The 20,359-nt window shown below is 41.6% G+C and overlaps 2 protein-coding genes across 14 annotated transcripts in view; both read right to left on the bottom strand.

The window, feature by feature from the left end:
• The window catches only part of LOC309344499 (doublesex- and mab-3-related transcription factor 2-like), a 75,588-nt gene extending 72,867 nt beyond the window's left edge, over positions 1 to 2,721 (bottom strand). For all 12 annotated transcript variants that reach the window (XR_014157752.1, XM_081866918.1, XM_081866922.1 and 9 more), the window contains exons 1-2: positions 2,222 to 2,721; positions 544 to 652 (exon numbers count right to left, since the gene is read on the bottom strand). Coding sequence is in view for 11 of the 12 variants with exons in the window: in XM_081866918.1 (XP_081723044.1) it covers positions 544 to 652; positions 2,222 to 2,536 (424 nt within the window). In the remaining variant the exon portion in view is untranslated. The remainder of the gene's footprint in view (positions 1 to 543; positions 653 to 2,221) is intronic.
• A 2,076-nt stretch (positions 2,722 to 4,797) lies between these two features.
• DMRTB1 (DMRT like family B with proline rich C-terminal 1) overlaps positions 4,798 to 20,359 on the bottom strand; it is a 28,658-nt gene continuing 13,096 nt past the window's right edge. For both annotated transcript variants that reach the window (XM_081866766.1, XM_081866767.1), the window contains exons 2-5: positions 12,423 to 14,114; positions 9,988 to 10,214; positions 7,712 to 7,856; positions 4,798 to 5,565 (exon numbers count right to left, since the gene is read on the bottom strand). In XM_081866766.1, the coding sequence (XP_081722892.1) occupies positions 5,462 to 5,565; positions 7,712 to 7,856; positions 9,988 to 10,214; positions 12,423 to 12,855 (909 nt within the window). In that variant the 5' untranslated portion in view covers positions 12,856 to 14,114 and the 3' untranslated portion in view covers positions 4,798 to 5,461. The remainder of the gene's footprint in view (positions 5,566 to 7,711; positions 7,857 to 9,987; positions 10,215 to 12,422; positions 14,115 to 20,359) is intronic.

Below are 20,359 nucleotides of genomic sequence, written 5' to 3'. Positions count from 1 at the left end.
GTCTTGCGAGTTTTTCCGACTTTTTTTTCCTTTCCCCCCCCTTTTTCTAAGCCGCTAAGCCACTTATCTGCTTATCCGCTAAGCTGATAAGCCGCTAAAAGCCGCTAAGCGCCGCTAAGCCGCTAATAGTGCTAATCCGCTAAGCCGTCAATGGGCTTGCTTCGCAAGACGAAAAAACCGCTAGACGAAGAGACTCGCGGAACGGATTCTTTTCGTCTTGCGAGGCACCACTGTACTTAGCTTCTCTGGAAGGCATCCAGTATTCACTCATGAAATGTAATGTCAACCAGAGTCCTTGACTAGAAATGCCATTGTCACACAATCTTTTGATGTTTTTTAAGGGTTTGGAGAGTCATGCCTAAAGAGGTCTTCATAAGTAGATGCTTATTTATGGAATGTGTCAGGAATATAAAATAAACATTCATTTCACAGCTATAACAACTTATTGTCCTATATCAATACCACATTTTATAATGGAATACATTAAAAGGGAAGAACCTACTAGGTTTGTTTCAAGTGTATTTCCTACATGCAGGCACATACCTTCCGGTGAGTGTCTAGCAAACAACCTGGCAGTCTGCTTGGTCTTGCAATGGAAGTTTAATCTGTGGCCAGAAACTGAATATTCACTGCTCCTCATGGCTTTCTTAACCTATGCAACGACAAAAAGAAGAGGACATTCATCAACACCATAGCTATTTTTGCTTACTAACGATGTCCATGCTTGCCTGCTAAAATAATACTGAAAACATTCAAGCTATTTGGAAGCAAATAAGAAAAGCTGCATTATGATTAAAAGACAACTTTCCCCCAGGATGCATTACAATTATATAGTTTGCATTAGGGGTTTATTATTGCTGTTTTAAATACATATAACATATAACATGAACTCAAAGAAAGGGAACTTGTCTTCAATAGCAGTAAACCAATTACGGTGCCAGGCCCAGACAGCTCCACTAGCACCCAAATTAATTTAAGAAGCTTAAACTATTTATACTGAATCCATCCCATTTAAAAGTTAAAGCTACTCAGCTTTGATCTACATGAGGCAAAGCTCACTAAAGACTGGGACTTGTTTTTAGCTGAAACGCAGAACCAGATTCCAGTGACTTTCTCAGGAAAAGGTGCTTCAGGAGAGGGCAGTTTTAAGGTTACTTTCCTTACATTATTCCTCAGCTCCACATCCTCCCCGTTTGTTCTTGTGTCACTTAGAATCATAGAACTGTAGAGTTGGAAGGGACCTCAAGGGTCATTTAGTCCAAACCCATGCAATGCAGGAATTGCAACCAAAGCATCCATGACAGTTGACCTTCCAACCTCTGCCTAAAAACCTCCAAAGGAGAGGAGTCCACCACCTTCCCAAGGAGTCCATTCCAATGTCTAACACCACTTACCGCCAGAAAGGTCTTCCTGATGCAGATGCTTTATTTTTTTGTTCTGGAAAAGCTTACTGCCCTATAAAGCTTGCATGGGCCCAGAAGCTAAGCAAAAAGTACATCCCACTGCCCAAAGCACACACCAATGAAGCTAAAACTAAAGCCAGCTGAACTTACAGGAGCAAATTCAGCAGCTGAAGCTTTGTGCTTTGCTACAGGAAAAAAACTTCACAGCTGAAGATGCTCCTGCATTGCAACGAATAAAGGCAAGGTGGGGGGTTTGCCTCTGGGGCGGGGATCCTGCTTATACTGTACAGGGACTAGTACGTTCTTAGTTTAAACAGCAACTATTCAACTTGCCAGAGTTGCCCATACTGGCAAATGTGGCCCTCTGAGGGGCCCCCACATCCCATGCCCTGAGGCGTTTCCGCCATTCCCCCACCCGCCGCCGCCGCCTGAGAGGATTTCTTTAGCCATTACTAACCGTTCTGCTGCTCCACCACCGAAATTAATACAACTCAGTGCTGAAGCAAGTTGTTCAGGTAAGTTTTTAATGTCTCACATTATTATTATTTTTATATTTTGCTGGAAGCTGCCCAGAGTGGCTGGGGAAACCCAGCCAGATGGGCGGGGTATAAACAATAAAATTATTATTAACTGTCACCATCATCCTCACCATTATAATTATTATTATTATTGTGTTATGGCCTCTTAAGGACTCCAGAGCCGTCAGCAAGGAGAGAGAGGCCCGAGGAGGAGCCCTGCTGGCCGCCCTCTACGGCCGGCGTTGTGTTTCCCGCCCCTGCTGATTTTTTTTCCCGCGCAAGGCGCGCGCTCCCACTCACCTGGCCGGCCACCTGGTCTTGGTGCCTCCTCAGCGCCACCTGCGCGGCCGTCACGCGCTGCCTCTCGAGCACCAGCAAGCACGCGGCGCACGCGCACTCCCGCCAGCGGCACAGCCGCTTGTGGCCCTTGAGGCTGGACACCACGCCGTGGTTCCTGCAGCGCGCGCACTTGGGCAGTCGCTGGCTCAGCAGGCGCCGCGAGCCGGTGCTGAAAGCGCCGCAGCTGCCCTCGACCTCATGGCCGGGGCGCTCTGAAGAGTTGACGGGGCGGGCAGACTTAGCTTTTCGCTGCCGCCTGGAGGGCAAGGGCAACATGACGGACCTTTTGCTCGCTGTCTCAGGCCTTCTGAAGCTGTAGCTACTTTTTTTTTGGGTGGGCTTGAAGGCACCTGCACAGGTTGGGCTTCACTTTGCTAGACTACAGCAAAGCCGCGTCGCGTTTGCAACTTGTAGCGCCCTCTGGCCGAGTCTGCGGCTGCTTCCCGTCGGCTCTCCTCTACAGCCGTATTAGTAGCCCCTTTCTGATGAAGGCTCAGCCCGGCCCAGCCTTGATCTTTGACGTCAGTTCTCCACTTCTCCCCACCACTTGCCGCTCAATCAAATCTATTCCAGGCTTAACCCCTAAAATGCTACAGGACACAATGCTCTGTTTTGCCGTCCTGCCCACCCCACAACACACACACACACGTACCGACCCATTTTCGAGTCCTGTACTACATCAATTATTGCCAAGAATCGGATGCACACTCCAGATTCATTATGAGAAGAACGTGGACTGTCAGTCTTGCGAGGCACAGTAAGTGAGGACGCTAATTCAAAATTACGCCTACCAGTGAGCAAGGACTAGGGCAATGTGTTTATTATGTTTCTTCATTACCTTTCTGGCAAGATACTCAAGGCAGTTTACGGCAGAAAAGCACAAAAACAGATGCAACTCCTCCCCCAGCCAGTAAGAAAAAATAATGGGAGACTGCAACAGCAGATTTTTTAAAAATAATTTTTGTAAACAGTTAGGAAATGGTCCTGAAAAAACGCCACTGAAATGAGAGTTTTTACTGAACTTTCTTCAGTGGTTCACAGTCTTGGGACTTAGTCATTTAGCATTTTAAACGTCAAAACTAGCACCTTGAATCATGGCTGGAAGCAAATCAGTAACCAGTGCAGCTAGTAAAGGATTGGCATAATGTGATACAGCTGGCAGTTGCATGTGGAACTAATGGAACCTTTTGGGCATTATTTAATGACGGCTCCAGGTAGAACATACTGCAGTACTGTAATCCAATCTCAAATTAACAAGAAACGACTTTTGGTGTGTAATTCAAAGTTGGTAAAAAGCAGTCCTAGCCACCACTGATATCTGAGCATCTAGGTGCAGTTTTGAGTCTAGAACGCTCAAACTATGTATACTTTTTTCATCAATACTCTCTCATTCAAATGCAGATGTATACATATTTAATCATTTAAATGATTAAAACTAACATGATTAATTGACTAAGATTTATTTAAAAGGGTTATAGTCCTATTAATTGGTACGATAAACTAACATTTTAATCTACAATTACAATCTCCTAGCTAACTGATGAAATGAACAATAAATTTCAGAATTTGGGGCTCTTGTAGCACCAATAACTACAAGACTAGGTAAATAAATAGTTTGCCATACTTATGACAATTGGCTTCTCTCTCTCATACTTTCTTATGTACTTCACAAAAGTCCACTCTCATGGATCCACAAACAAACAAAAAAGAAACATTATTTTATATTTAAATACACTATAGTTATTTACAGTATAGAATATTGACTTGAAAGCCAGAAAGTTCAAAAGCTTACATCTGTAGCACTACAAAAACAATCAGAACTCCATACATCATTGCAAAGCAATGATCCATGATCTCTTGATCCAACTGCTGTTTGTCTTCAGTGTTATGAATTTCAAATTCAGGGTCACCTTTTAAATACAGTGTTTGATTCAGAACTAAAATACTAGAAAATAATACTCCCATGCTGTAACACATGCTCACACAAGTAGTCTTGCACAGCTCTCACTCATTTTGGTTGAGTTTGCACACAAAAATTTCTTACATGGTGGATTTTGACCTAGTGCACTAGGCCACAATAATTTGTCCATCCTGGCTCATTTGTGATATGAAAGTGATTTCAGCCATACAGTGATATGGCAAAACGCAACCTGACTAAAATGCCTTTGGATGTTGTTCGGTCACTTGAAATAGGAAATTTTTATTAATCCTTCTATTGCTGCTCATTAGGTAAGCCAAGTAGGTATACGTTTGAATTTTCCATTAATTCTTCAACAACTGTAGCAGTAATTGTATTCAGATAAAAGTATCCTTGTTAAATGTCCCCTCTGCCTTTTAAACATTTGAAGTCTGTTTCAGAACAAAAATGTGACATTTCAAAACTTAAGATCAGTATCAATGTTTTAATAGATTTAAGCAAAGAAAGTGAAACTAACATTTGTAGCTGGTCTTTTTACAACGGAACACATTAAAGCGGAATGCTGCTCTTCATCCTTATTCTGATACAAAAATAAATCTTCCTCCTTTCCTATCAGCTCTAATACCCACTGAAGCATAAAAAAGCGTCTGAGCCATCCCTCTAGTTCCTCTCCTGAACTTTGAAAGAAATACACAGCTGCAGCACAAGCGTAAGTTAGGGCTGCCAACTTGTCAGAAAAAGAATTAGCCTAATTCTGGGGTTTTAATAGCAGCCTGAAATGGAAGAATTAGCAAATGAAACTTTTCAAGCAATGGAGATAATCATTATCGCCTGCTAATATCTACATAGCAAACTCTTGTTAAAGGCTCAGGCAGAAGCAGATAACAAAAGCTGGCAAGCCTAGAAATGGCTAGAATATCCACTTTCACAACCACAGGCTGAGAGGTGGTGTGAAAGTGTGACCAGACACAACTTTATTTGGGGATCGCATGTATTTGAGCACATCTGATCTCCTACAGTTTACATTAATCCTGAGTTGAGCCTGCATTAACTTCCTGCCCATCTGCATGTCAGAAACAGACTATGAAGATTCCTAAACTTCCACTTTGGCATTAAGGCACCAAGCAGCGGAAATTCCTGTGTGGATAAGCACCTGATAGACCAAATGTTGTGAACAATACCAACCCAAATACTGACGTGACCAGTCAGTGACGCAAAACAAAACATCACTTTCAGAATGGCACCACTTGAAGTCAACATTTGAACATGACTTTTTGGTGCGTTTAGTGCTCAGAATATGAGGAACATTTTCCACTGGCATCTTCCTGAGAAGATGACAGGCTGCGTTCAGATGTCACTCCAGAATCCTGGCTATCTGCAAGTGTAGCTGAAATACAGAAGCAGAAGAACAATCCAGTGATTTCAGGTTCTTTGTATGAATCTGCTCTTTACAATTAATCCAAGGAATTCTCTGTTTTAATTTCATGTCCATTTTTGATCTTGAATCATACAAATATTTGAAATACAAATAAGCTTATCACCTCATGTTATTATAGCTTGTATCTTTCTAGTCTGCAGATGGTGGCTTATAAGATCAACTCCCCAATACTACTGCAAATATACAACTTACTTTTTGTAGTCTACAAAGATGCTATAAAATCCTTAAAGTTTCAAACAACCGCCCCCCCCCTCGCCCAAATTGACAACTCTAAAGAGTTTGAGATTAATTTCCAAGTAGTTTGCCCTCTTGTGGCTACTCAAAAATTAAACATCAGAACTTAAAACTCCAAAAATAATTTTCACGTCCCACATTCATGCCATAGAATGTGAGAAAAGAATGGAAAGGTTGGCTCTGTTCCTTTAAAATCTGGGGTGGTATCTGACTCATAACCTGAATAGATTACTGAAATTAATGGATTTGTTAGTCTGGGTCATCTATGAGTATGACTGTCAGTCAATGATATCTGACTTTCTATACGGTAAATCTATTTGGCTAAAGATACGTATGACTAAATCCACATAGGACTAAACCAGATAAAGATACTTGTGAAAGCAAGGGTTGAAGGAGCATTTCACTACTAGCAGAAGTGTGCCTGACAGACAGCACTATCAGCGAGATCCATTAGAAAAAAGCATCTTGCAAGCAAAGGAGAATACACATATAGTGCTTTTACAAAATGAACTTTGTTCCCACGTTGAAGTTAGCAGCTTTTCAAAACATACCTTCTCAGCTCGAGACAAACTGCTGCTAGGAAGCAAACAATTTTTCAGTTTTCAGGCAACCTAATTATGTACACAAAACAGTATGTGGTGCTTCAGAGTATGTATTTAGGTCACATAGTTGTGAGTGCTTCTCTACATCAAAAACAAGGCACGTGTATAGGGAAAGAGTTTCAAGTCTAGCCTTTTCTTTGATGTGCTAGCTTTTCATACATAGGATTTTAAAAAACAACAACAGGTAGGCATGAACATACAAATAAGAGCTATTTCATGAGTTATTTCAGCATGTTTCTATCAGCCATGTTTGTGGCAGAACAGGAAAAGTAGTTCTTCTGAAGGGAAAAGTTAACTCTGTTTGAAACTGTAGAAAATGTTTCTGTATCACGGCTGTGAGCCAACCAAAGGTTGCCCATAGTATACTTGATTTTCCCCTACATTGGGCTAAAGGCATGAAACCAAGAAAGGTAAATACAATACTTAAGGGTTTTTTTGTGTGTGGTTTTTCCTTGACCTTACCAAATCTGAAAGCAGCTATTAATTTATATTTCCACAATTCAAGATGAAAAGCAAACAGGAGCTAAATATTTTAAGAAGGACCATGCTAAAGAGGGAAGTGCTATAGCTCAGTGGTAAAACACACCCCACACGGGCAAAAGGTTCATTGCCTAGTGTCTCCTGGTAACGGAAATATTCCTGCCTGAAACCCTGGAGAACAGCTGCCAGTCAGTACAGAGTACAGGTGACTCTCAACTAATGCAGGAGTTACATTCCAGGGATAGTGCATAAAGCCAAAATTGCATATAATCAAAACGCATTGAGTTCAGTGGCAGGTGGGATTGCCAAAGTCTTTTTTTCTATTGCTGTTTAATTGCTTTTTAATGATAGTTTCTTCTATGCTTTTAGCTGTTCTTATCCGAAAACTTCCTTGAGTCCCTGTCAGGAGAAAGGGAGACTATAAATAAATATATAATCATTGTCATCTTTGGGACCCTCCCACCAGGTCTGGCCCAGGCACTCCACTCCTGTCACTATTCATATCAGGTTACCACCAGGATACTAGTCACATAGCGTCCTTTCACACTAGCCAACCTCCATGGGATTCCCCAACAGGCATGCGGGGATGGCATATTGGCATCCATATCAGGAGTCTTTCAGGATAACGGATCCTAACCTAATGCCATGCTTACCTCACTGTAGTCATGTGAAAGTTGTGGCCCGTACACTTGTCTTAGTTGTTATTTATCCCCTTCCTGTCTGGGTGGACGGCCACAACACACCAGCTATGCAACCAACGGAACCTTTTGAATGCTTACCAGATGTTTCCTTTGTAGCTTCAGCCACAACATTCAGTGGGAGAGGCGGCGGAATGTAGTGAATCCCTGGCAGAAATCCCTGAGGTATAAAAGGTGGCAACGGAGTGTAATAACCTGGACAAAAATCTCCACCTACATCTTGCATCTGAATGAAGGCAAAGAGACAAAGGTATTTGGTTTCAGAGTGAATACATAAAAGGGCAGAAGGCTAAGACAAAATGTGTTTTATCATCATATAATTCTGAACTGTTTACGAAGATTTATGTGTAGGTTGACCAGGAGCAAAAGAGGTCATTGTGGCTATGCTCTACTTCCAGTGTGTCAAATATAGGATGCCTCTGAATACCATTTGCTAGGAACCAAATGTGGGAAAAGTGTTGTGGCACTCAGGACCTGCTTGCAGGCTTCCATCTGGTTGGCCACTGAAAGAACAGTATGCTGGAGTAGATGGGCCTTTGGCTTTCCTTATGAACTTACGTTCAGGGTCCTGCAGCTTTAATAGTTGTGCAGAAGAATGAAATTCTACAGCTGTAGCTTGCATTACAAGCTGCTACCGATAAATTACAGGAGCCCTGTCCTTTTTTGCACCTAGCTACACTATTCCAGATTGACTGGGGAAATTATGGCAGTTTTCATCATACTGGGAACCCATTTTGCATTTACATTTCCATTTCCATACCATTTCCATTTACAGTGTCCTGAGCTTCCATTCAAGTGCAAAACTGTGAACATGGGCAAAGTTCTCCATGTACATGTGCCCTAACAGGAGCCAGTTGCAATATGTACTAAAAAAAAGAGAAAAGGCCCCTAAAACCCCAAGAGAATGATTAGTTCAATTATCCAGCAGGTTCAATTTCTGATGTGGGTTTCTCTAGTGTAGATACCTTGAAAACTTCTGTCAAATTCTGTCCGATTTACTTTCACTTTGAAGAAACAATTATCAGTGTATGGATACACTATATTTTGTGCCAACTGGGAGCTGGATTAAAATGAGGATTATTTCTGAGTGAACAACCAAATATGTACCCCACTGAAAGCAAAGGAGAACACCTGAACTTGGATGCACATATCTGTTGAAAGTAGTGGTTAAATCACATTTAAGGTACTTCACACCTGGCATTTTGTGTGGGATAGTCATGCTTTGTTCACTAGTCTTTACAAGACAGCTACACAGCTGTTGCATTGTATTTTTCCTGTTCTACTGTCTTTTCTCAGAAGAACAGACATACACCGAAACGTCTGACTTTATTATGCAATTGATTAATCAGTGTTTCCATGAGGCATCCTGATGCCTACCAGGCACCTTTTTCAGGAGAACAGAAGAGTAACGCAATCTCCACAGGTGCGGATGCTCTTGGAAGTACTTAAATATCTTTTTAGAACAGCACTATTTTCCTGTGGGTATTGATCTATCAGAACATATATATGCTGTTACCTTTGTGGTGGAAACAATTTTATCACTCTGCTTTTTTTTAATTGATATTTTAATTAGCACTAAAATGCTTTTCTGGCTTTACTTTTTTATGAAGTAAAAACCCCTTTGTCGTCAACACCATGTTAGCAATGTGGTTAATGGCAGTGATCAGGGAGGATTTTTAGTTTTTATTACCACTATAATACCCCTTTGATTAAAAGCAGATAGCCATAAAATACACACTGGCGTTAAATATTGATTCAAAACTAAGCAAGCTGCTAAAATGGCACCAGCTACAAAGGCTGTCTTTATTTTTTCATTTAACAAAATTTATAGACTGCTTTATCAGTATAACAAATGCATGCTTCTCTTCCAGTAGCTGCTCACATGATTTGGACCTTTTCCACCCACATCAGCTGTTTCACATCCAGTGATGAGGATGGAACATAGCAGGTCTATACATAGAGTAATAGTGTAGAAGGTCAATTCCAATTGTAACTTACAGCAGAAAAGCCATGAATGGATGGCACTAGGAGCTGCCTGTCTGGAAGCTCATTCCGATGTGCATCCAGTTTGTACAGCTCCTATTAGTAGCCGATCTGAAACACTCGCAGAGATAATATCTATATTCAAGACCAGGAGTGGGAAAGGTGGAAAACTCAATAAAATTAAAGGGACAAGTTTTGTATAACCCTGAAATTTACCCCTTTTTTGTTTTGTCTACATACAATTCAAGACTGATGCAACCAGAGGCAAAGGGTTTTCTTTCTTTCTTTCTTTTTGCAAGTATATTTCGAGACCTGAGCTCCTGCATTCAAACAGAGCTTGCATTAAGCAGTACTATGGCTAAAACGTCACTTACTGGCATAGAAGCAACACCTCCTGGCCCATGACTGCTAGGAAAGTGCCTGAAACCTGCTTGCAGGGGCAAGACAGAGGCAGGTGAGGGGCCTCTGTAGCCTGTTTGGTTGATAGTGAATCCAACAGAAATTGGATGGTAAGGGTACATCCCAGAGTACCCGGGATACACTTTCGGAGGCTCCCTCTCCACAGATTCTGGGCCCACAACAGCACATTCTTGAGGCTGGTCTACAGAGAAATAGAATAGTTGAACGGAATAGTGTTATAAATAATATATGTAAGATTTCCATGTATTTTAGCATCTTGAAAATGCTGTGCTTCCACTATTTGAATATTCATGAGTAGGTCCTTTTTAGATGTCCTCCCAACATTGTAGGAGATGATTATCCAGAACCAGCTCTGTGCAGCTAGGAGGATGCTTAAATTGCCAAAACATGGGGAGAAGGTCGTAATTCTCACTGCACTGGGGCAAATTGCCAGGTCTGTGGGAAAGAACCTCATGATCGGGTTGTACCTACATAGCTGGGTTCAGAGGTGTACTTAGGGGCTGGTGAAACAGGCCTTCGCTGGGGGCGCAGGCCCAGGGAGAAGCAATAATCACCCCAGAAATCTTTCTCCAGCTACCTGTGTAAAGTTGTGAATTTAGACAAGAGTGGGGAGCTGAGCTGTAGGAGAAATGGCAAGGCGGTATTTGAAGGTAGACCACTGGAGAAAAAGTGTGTGGCAGCACACCGCCACTGTCGTGGAGAGATCAAAAGTGGAACTAGCTTCCCAACCTTATTGCACCACAGAACAAAGACATGCAAATGTTTTCACCCTTCCTCCAATCCTCACACTAACTCTGGTCACTTCAAGTACTTAGGTAGAATAAAATGCAGCAATTTCTAATGTGGCTATTACGGTAAAGTCAGAATTTTTTCTGGGGGTGCACCAATACAGCTCCTTGCCAAGGGCGCAAGGGACCCTAGTTACGCCTGTGGCTGGGTTATCTAAATGTTTTTACAGCTATGTAGAGGTACTCATGGATAAATGGCTCCCACCGAGCTGGAGAATGTCCAGAGACACCCTTCTTACTCACAGATTAAAAGATTCTAGACACCATGTGGTATTGAAGCAAAGTTAAAGACTACCAGGGCCTCTGAATTTGCAGCACTTGTGGCTGGAAGATTTATCAGTATTTCAAAACAAAACACAACCTGATGCATTTGAAAACAAGCTCACAGATTTAATGCTAAGTCTAAATAAAAGAATAACATACAGGCTGTTTTAATAGTGTTTAGTACACTGACAAACCAGTAGATGGCAAACCACAATTAAAGATAGCACAAAATAGAGATAATAGAATTAAACAGCTAAAGAGCATGTTGAAGTCATATTAACCACATATTTTTTAGAACTGAACCAACATGTTCTGAAAATTTAAAACTGAGGAAAATTGCAGAGCTTAAATACAACATTTTGCAACATATATGTTTTTGATAAATTTGTTTTACTTACAGCTTGTTGATTTAAGGCAGTATTGCTATCAACTTGCTAGATTTAACATTTTCTAAACTCCATGTTGTTACTTTAACCCTTAAATTCAATAATGAGAATGCTGCCCCCAAAAATCTAAGTATTGTAAAATAAAATTTATTTTTGCAAAGTTAGATCTTGATTTTTCCCTCCCAAAATTCACTGCAGCTCTAGATATTTGTAAAAGCAGCCACATATGAGCACCACTTTCATTGCAAAAATAATTTTTCATAAGACAACAGTCAAATCCCAGGTTTGCTTTTCTCTTTTATATTTTACACATCCGGTCCTAACAAATGGCAGTAACTTCCCTGTTTATTTGCACTGGCTGTGATATATTCCCTTTGCTAAAGGAGATGTCTGTAAAATACAACAAACTTCATTTTAAGTCCAGACTCTGGGTTAGTCTTGTTGCTCTATTGGCAATTCAGTGCTGCGCAAGTCCTGCTGCAAGCTCATTTCACTCTTAAAACAAAGACCGGCTGCATATATTTGTGGGGTGGTTTTCTTTCTTTTCTGCAACAATGAAACATGGTCAAGCAGCCTCCAAGACTAAATTCCTGCAGCTACAAAGTCCTCAAGCAGGATATGGAACTGCAAAATCAATCAATCAATCAATCAATCCATGCTATCTTTTCAGGGAAGAAGAAATCCCAAAATAGCACCAGTACCAAATCTCAACAGAAATTATTGAGGCAGAGCAGGTGGAACATTTGGTGCATATATGCATACTAATACTAATACTAATACTAATACTAATACTAATACTACTACTACTAATAATTTATTTGTACCCCGCCCATCTGGCTGGGCTTCCCCAGCCACTCTGGGCAGCTTCCAACAAAGATTAAACATACATTAAAATAATGGCTATGAACACATCAGCCTGTTTGAAGCAGAGCTTTTTGCTGGGCCACATACCTAAGTCTATGAAAGTTGGAGAGCTGGGTTTGGGTGGTGTCCTGGCAGTCCTTGTCCTCATAGAGTGGCTAACTGCTGCAGAAGTCACCTTGGCTCCTTCCTGCACAACAGACCCCTGGGTGGGGGGTTCTGAAAGATTCATCCTGGAGCACTTTCTGCCGCTACCTGTGGTTGCCACCTGCTCATCGCTGGGACTGTGCTGACCAGGTGGCAACATTTCCCTGAGTGGGGAGTCCGGTCCCTGCCTCTTCAAGGCCTTCTGCGCAGCCATGATCTTCTGGCGTTCAGTAATGAGAGCACATTTTTCACATGGGCACTGCTTCCAGCGGCAGTGGCCTGCGTGGCCCTTCACGGGTACCACAAAGCCGTGGTTCCGGCAGCGTGAGCATTTGGGGGCCCGGAGAGACTGAGCAGCTGCATCTTGGGACTCCATGGTAGGCAACCGTCTGCAGCCCCACCACACCAAGTCAGCAGGTCTGAATCTGCTCCTAGAAGCTGCAGAGAATAGCTACAATATAGCTAGTAAGCCTGGGCCTGCAGAAGGGGAGGAGTTCGGCTCCAGAAAGAAAAGAAACAATTGGCCAGCCCCCAGAATACAGTAGAACTCCTGTAGCAGACTTCAACAGAGTAATAGGTGGGTGGGTGGGTGGCATTGCATATCCTCAAAAACCTTTGTATTTTAAAATCAAGTGTTCTAAGCTTGCTGACTCCCTTCTCCCTCTGTCAGAAAGGAGGTGGGGCTTTTGGTTTAAGGACTGCAGGCGATTGCTAGCAGAAGATAAGGAACTCAGTCTTCTAGTGGTCCTGCAATAAGTTTTCTTAAGAAGCAGGCTGCTCAATTTTGAGCTTTAACAGGACATGAGGGCGGCAGCATTCACTGAGATGGTGTTGTTTTACTGGCACTGGTTAACCCCGTGATTCTTGCGCTGGCCCTACCTGGGGCTGCTTAAACCAGTGTTGGCTTTTGGTTAATTAAAAACTGGCCAGCTTCACATGTTTTAAGTTTTATAAGTGGAGAACATGTGGCCCCTCAGATGTTATGGGACAGCATCCTCAATGCTTTGTTCTTTTTATTATATGAGTTTTCCATATAGTACATTTACATAAACAAGCAACTTATGTATGCCTTTAGTTATACAATACCTTGTTTTCATAAAATAAATGAAGGGCAACCATAAACTATTGTTTCACACAAAATTCTTATTTCAGCTGTTTTTCCACCCATTTCTGCCAGATTCCTTGGTCAGCTTTTAATCATGGACAATTATGGATAGCTCATTTACGGGCACTAATATGCCTTCTTTAAAAACTCCAAACAGCCACACAAGATATTCAGTATGTTACAAGGCAAGCTATATAACCATCAAGCTAATTGCTGTACACTGTACGGTACTTAATTGTGCAAAAGTCTGATAATAAATTGGGAACCCTGTTCACACAGGGTCATAGCTATACACACATAGAGGCCAATTTAACACTGTTATTTATTTGTTATAAATATTTATATCCCTTTCGTCATTGCAAGCAATTTCAGAGTTACAAGTTAAAAGTATCATGCATCAATATAAAAACAACAACGTTAAAAACAGAAACAGATAAATTATAACCAAAAAGGTCACTTTCACTTAACACATAGAAATCATGGGCAGAGGCAATGGGTGCAATGCTGATCCCCTCTTAAGTATGTATATACTGAAAAACAAAATAAATTGGAAATATTTATTAAATCAAAGCATATAAATGACAAAAATATAAAAACTCTGCAATAACTGAAATATAAGAATAAAAAGAATGTATGAATGAAATATAAAACTGCAATTTATAAATGGAAAGCAAGGTTAGAGTTGCAAATAAAAATAATTAGCCAAACTACCGATAATGCATGTATACGTGTTAATTCCCCCTAAAATGCATCTTCCTAAACTTCAATCAGTCCAAACTGGTTAAAAGTTTTTCTAAATTGTCAGTCTTATAAAATTAAGTAAATGGCTTCTGGGAACTCAAAGGAAAAGTTGAGGTAAAAAAAGGGGGATTTTTACAAATGGTTAATAGTGAAGTCTGAGCCTCCCAATGGAACAAGCAAGAACTAACAGAAACAGAATTTTAGTGAAAATAAAAACCTATAAAAACTGCATCTATTTTTTTAAAAATGTCCATTAGCCAAATATGCAGGTCCAAAAAGGCAGGCTTAGAGAAAATGGCCAAGTGCAGCTTCAGAAACTCCCTGATATCTACAAAACTTCATGTACTGTTTACTCAGCTAACCTTTGAAGTGCCTGTGTTCTTTTCATAATTTATATTGTTAAATATGGGTGCCACTAACCTTCTGAAATGTACAAGAATCCAGGACTTTCTATTGTGAAGGAAACAGACCTGGGAACACATACAGGCTTTAAAACCATACCACCACTCCAGGAAAAAGAAGCAGATGTGGATCACGAAGCTGGTTCATTGTCCACAACTCTAATTTTGTGAAAATAGATACTTTCAGAAGTCTTTTCAGAAACTGCTTAGGAGCTATTGTGTCCAACAGTTGCCGAAAGGTCAACTTCTGCTAGAGGGTTCTGCTGTTGAAGAACTTGACCTACACAGCAGTGCCTCCTCCAGGCACTGCCCTCTCTAGCTTTTTGCTACTTCACAGCAGGACAAGCAATCTGCTTTAAAAGCAGACCTCCTCTCAGGCCCTGACATTGTCCCTCTTGGCCATTTTTGTGAAGCTGCAGTTTGCTTACAAAACACAGTAACATGAGGAAATGAAACAGCCACATACTGTAGTTAGTTGCCTAGCATTCTCCTTTTGCATGTAGTGGGGACAACTAATATGCTCATCATTTATCCTTGAAAACATTAAACTTAATGGTGCTTCCAGATAGCACCTTATTACAAATGGGTCATTTACAGAAAGCAAATGGACAAGAGGTATTCTTTAACTTACTGAAAATTCCATGGAAAGTGTAAAGCCAGATTAAATAGGGGAAAATACAGGCTGTCATTTTTATACCAATGATGTTGTGTGGGTGCTGCAAAAAACTTGTATGCATGAACAACATCAATCCCACAATAAATCCCTGCCTGAGAGCACACTGAAGCTTTGTTTCCTTCATTACAGTTAAAAAATTTGAATTTAAATTTAGCACTATGAATATGAGGTAGAGTCAGAAACAAACATTTATGCAACTTACTTTGCATTAAAAGGGGGATGAGGGCATATTAGTAGCTCTCAAATATTTAAAGTGCTGTTTTAATGAAGACAGCGAACAGATGAGAGAGAACGATGAAAGGTAATATTCTAAGCCACAGCCGTAGTAGCAGCAGCAATGGCAGCAGCAGAGGTTTGGCCAGAAAATAAGGAAAGCTTTGCCAGGTCTATTTTATCTTTGTCAAAACGTATTTTCAGTCTTCTAATACATTCTTACAACAGTGTGGAAAATTCTTAGCACTACTCCCCTTTAGCCCAGGAAGGCAACCTTCAGTCCTCAGCCTACTTTTATGTGACCCTCGGACTAATTTCTTGTAGGTGAGGGAAAAGTGGGTTTCAGAAAGAGAGCTGGGGAAGAGAAGGGGTGTCCCATACACTTTTGTCTCTGGCCCCACCCATCATTGGTATGTGGTCTCTGACAGATTACACCTGGACACACACTGGAGGGTTAATCTGACTATGAGATGGAAATATCTAACTAGCTTTATGTACATTACAATCCCCAATAATACATTCAGGTTAAAAAGATCACTATTTGAAACCCTGATGCTCAGAAATCTAATTGCAGGAGACATTTATTTATTTATGTAATCTTGATCAAAGACAATACAAAATGGCTGCCATAGGAAGCAAAAAAAAGATGCAATGGTACTTTCTACCAGTGAGTGAGGCACCTAACCATAAGCCTGCATTTTTATCAAAGCTTCTATATATTTCAATCAAGGCTTGTATTTAAAAATGAGCTTAAAAAAGGATTTTCAAATGTTTCATGCCAGGCAGAAGAAACCTTGGCCATTCTCCTAAGACAAGAGGGCCCCATTGATTTATAGTAGAAAAACAATTCTCAAAGTCATAAAAAGGGAGAATTACATATGCTGCCCCAAGGCTGAGAAAACACCATTAGGAATGGGGAAGATAATACCAATGTGCCTCCCAGTAAAATGAGCCAGATCTTCTTTCTAAGGTTCAAAGGCCAGGAGCAAATGGGGAAAAACATTTAGCTAGAAGAAAGAGAGCATTTTTGGGGAAGTCTTTTTCTAAAGCCATTCTTTCTTAAACTGAAGAGGCTTCTTTTAAAAGCTGCTTTACTGAGTTTCTTCCTTTTTACTTTGAAAAGCTTTATTCTTTTAAGAGGCTACCTATGATAAATGTATGAAATATATTAGCTTAAATATATTGGCTTAAATGTAATTATGCAAAGGATTTAAGGAATGCTAGATTCTTATTTCATATGGTTGTAAGAGTTGTATTTATCCTGAAATTAAGTCAGCCACCAGCCCCCCCCCCTGCCAGACAGAAGACGCCATCCAAGCAGTCTTGATATATAGTTGTCAGGCATTTGTTTAGAAACATTAAATGAAGGAAATCTTTCAATGTTGATGTGAAACTCAAGATCCTTGACATCTGTTGAACATAAAAAATGTAAGATTAAACATTTGTTTTAGAAGGCAATAGGGCAAGAAGGGCAAGAGGTGAGCTGGTAATTAAGATTCCATGTAAGATATATTATTACTTATATGTCATATATATAGCTCTTTGTCTCCCTTATAAGGGCAAGGAAATGGGTGTATCTTTTGTGGGTGTATTTTTTGTGATTGGTTCTAGCAAACAGCCAATAGGAATTTCAACCAGGCTGATTGGACAGAGGCAGCCACAGGAGGAGCAAAGGGGGCTGGATTAAGGGAATATAAGTGCTGGCCAGAATGGCAGGAGGCCAGGCCAGAGCTTGGTAACCACGTACCACTGAGCCTCTTATTTATTTGTCTGACAAATAAATTACTATTTTAATTTCTCTATTGCTGCGTTGAATATTTCATTCCAGCTAAGCGTTAACCACAAGCAGGGTGCTACATTTTATGGTGCCGTGACTCGGATAAGTGGTCTGCTGGAACGCAGCCCCTTCGCCCTACTGGGCAGGGTACAAGAGAGAGGACAACTGCTTACCCAAAGCGCGCACTGGTAAATTTTTCCAGGGGGAACGCAGAAGACTCGTCTGTCTGATACCCTGCTCACTGGCGGCGACGGACCGGGGGAAACAGGGAACCAACCAAGGGTAAGTGCACAAAGGGATTTTTGGCCCTCCAATTAATTAGGAGGAAGAGAAGTCTTGATCAAACTTCTGCGTCTCAGTAAGGGGAAACTGAGTACGCTAGGTGGTTGGGTACATCAGATGGTGATCTGGTGTAGGGAAAGGGAAGGATTGGGAGGTAGAGTGTGGTGAAGTATCCAGCGCATTGTATGTGTGAGAAAGTACAGAGCAATCTGTAGCTGACCTGAGTGTGGAGTGGGCAGTACTTCGGTTCCTAGTAAGGCGACTTCACTAGGCAAGGAAACCCACGAAGCGCGTCTGTGAGTGACTGAGTGGATACTTCACAGGGCCATACAATGGGAGTTGGGGGTTCAAAGGGGGAAAATACACCTCTTGAGTGTATGTTAAATAATTTTAAGAAAGCCTTCTCAGGGGCATATGGAGTCAAAATGACGCCAGAGCGCTTGAGAACGTTATGTGAACTAGAATGGCCAAAACAAAATACTGGATGGCCATCTCAGGGAACTTTTGATATAAATTTAGTGAGCAAACTTTGGACTGATATCGCCAAAGAAACTGGAGGGTGCCCAGAACAATTTCCATATATAGATTCCTGGCTGAGCACATTAAATAAAAATCCTCCATGGATAAGGGAATGCAAAGTCAAACGATGCAAATTATTGGCTGTAAAAGCCGAAGCTAGGAAAGGAATCTTGCCAAATAAACTCAAACCCATTTTTGAGGGGCCAGAGGAAGAGGTGCTTCCACCTCCACCCTATGCTCCACATCGAAGGGAGCTTAATCCAAACACTCCACCAGTTGTAAACCCAAGGCAAGAAACTGGAATGAATAATGGGAGTGGAGTCACAGAGTTTGATTCCTTGATAGATTATGATAAATATCTTCAGGAGGCATTGGAGTCCTATAATAAAGCCCAAGCAGAAGTGGTTATTCCACCTGTAATTCCTAATAGACCTCCATCTACAGTCTCCTTTAGTGGAACAACTGATTGCCCACCCCAAACCCCTGTACATCCAAGTCCCAGAGAAATGTTACAGAAGTTACAGGGAGACCTTGCTCGGTCAGCAAGCAATACAGCCAGGCGTATAAAGCTGCTAAAAGAACGCCTTGCGACAGATACCATCCCCTATGATTTGAGGCCCCTAGAGCAAAGTGAAGAGAAAGGTCACGTAGTAGCCCCTCTTAGAAGAGTATTTGATGCACTTGAGGAGCCTGCGCTGGTTAATGGGCAACCCGGACCACGGCCACCTCGAACTTCGACCCTGCAATATATTCCATTCACAACTACAGATCTGATGAATTGGAAAACACACACCCCATCTTTTGCAGAAAAACCTCAGGCTATGATGGACTTGGTGACTTCAATAATAAATACTCATAGTCCTACTTGGACAGATTGCCGCCAGCTCCTGAATACTCTGTTCACCACTGAGGAAAGGAGAGACATAATTGAAAAGGCACAGATATATTTGCGTGAGCAGGCCAGAGTGGGAAATATTTATAATATTGACCGTCATCTCCAAGATAACTTTCCCTTGGAAGATCCTAATTGGGATCCAAACAATGCAATTCACCTGGCCAGACTTACCACCTACCGCCAGACACTTGTGCAAGGTATCCGCAGGGCATGCCAGAAGCCCACTAATATGTCTAAAGTCTCAGAAGTAGAACAGAAACCAAATGAGAGTCCGGGAGACTTTTTAGAGAGGCTGCAAGAAGCCTATCGTATATGGACTCCTTTTGACCCTGAAGCCCCTGAAAACAGTAGAATGATTACTGCTACATTTGTGGCCCAGTGCGCTTCTGACATTCGTAAGAAAATTCAGAAATCAGAAGGATGGGAAGGGATGCTGATGAGCCAAATTATGGCCATTGCACGCCGAGTTTATCGGAATAGGGATGAGGCTGAGAAGCAAGAGAAGAAGAAGTGGCAGAAGGAAAAGATGGTAATGCTAGCCACAGCAGTGAAGCAAGACCACCGCCCCTTAAATGGAGGGCGAGGGCGAGGAAGGAATCCACCACTGGGAAGGAATCAATGTGCAAATTGCAAGAAGGAGGGTCACTGGAAGCGGGAGTGTCCTGAACCCCTGAGGTTGGAAGAAGTACGCCCAGGCCCAGGCCCAGGCTCCGGCCCAAGAAACCAGGGACGGGGACGGGGAATGATCCGAGATGGAAGATATCAGAGACCAGGACAGGGACGGAGTAGAGACAATTTCATTGGACTGGCAGAAGAGGATTTTACTCAAGACTAGGAACGACCGGACTCCATAAAGTTAGGCTTCCAGGAGCCCACGGTCACGATTCAATTAGGGAGCCATTTAATAGACTTTATGATTGATACTGGGGCTGAATACTCAGTACTCCCAGAACTATTGCAGAAAAAGGCATCCAAAAGTGTAATCATTAAAAGTGCCACTGGACAGTCAGCTAAGAGGTCTTTCCTCCAACCTTTGGAATGCCAGATTGGGGGACATCGTTTAACCCATCAGTTTTTGTATATACCTGAGTGTCCAATACCTCTCTTAGGCAGAGATATGCTGTCCAAATTGCAGGCCCAAATCACTTTCACTCCTCGAGGTCCAGAAATGAAACTGCCATCAAAAGCAGCAGGAATAATTACCCTCTCAGTACCTAAGGAACAATCATGGCGCCTAATGTCAGCCTTGCAAGTCCAACCCACATTGAATA

This window comes from Podarcis erhardii (genome assembly GCF_964252035.2).
Source record: "Podarcis erhardii genome assembly, chromosome: 6".
NCBI lineage: Eukaryota > Metazoa > Chordata > Lepidosauria > Squamata > Lacertidae > Podarcis > Podarcis erhardii.
The sequence above is the reverse complement of the archived record's forward strand: the minus strand, read 5'-3'. Positions and strand labels throughout refer to the sequence as shown.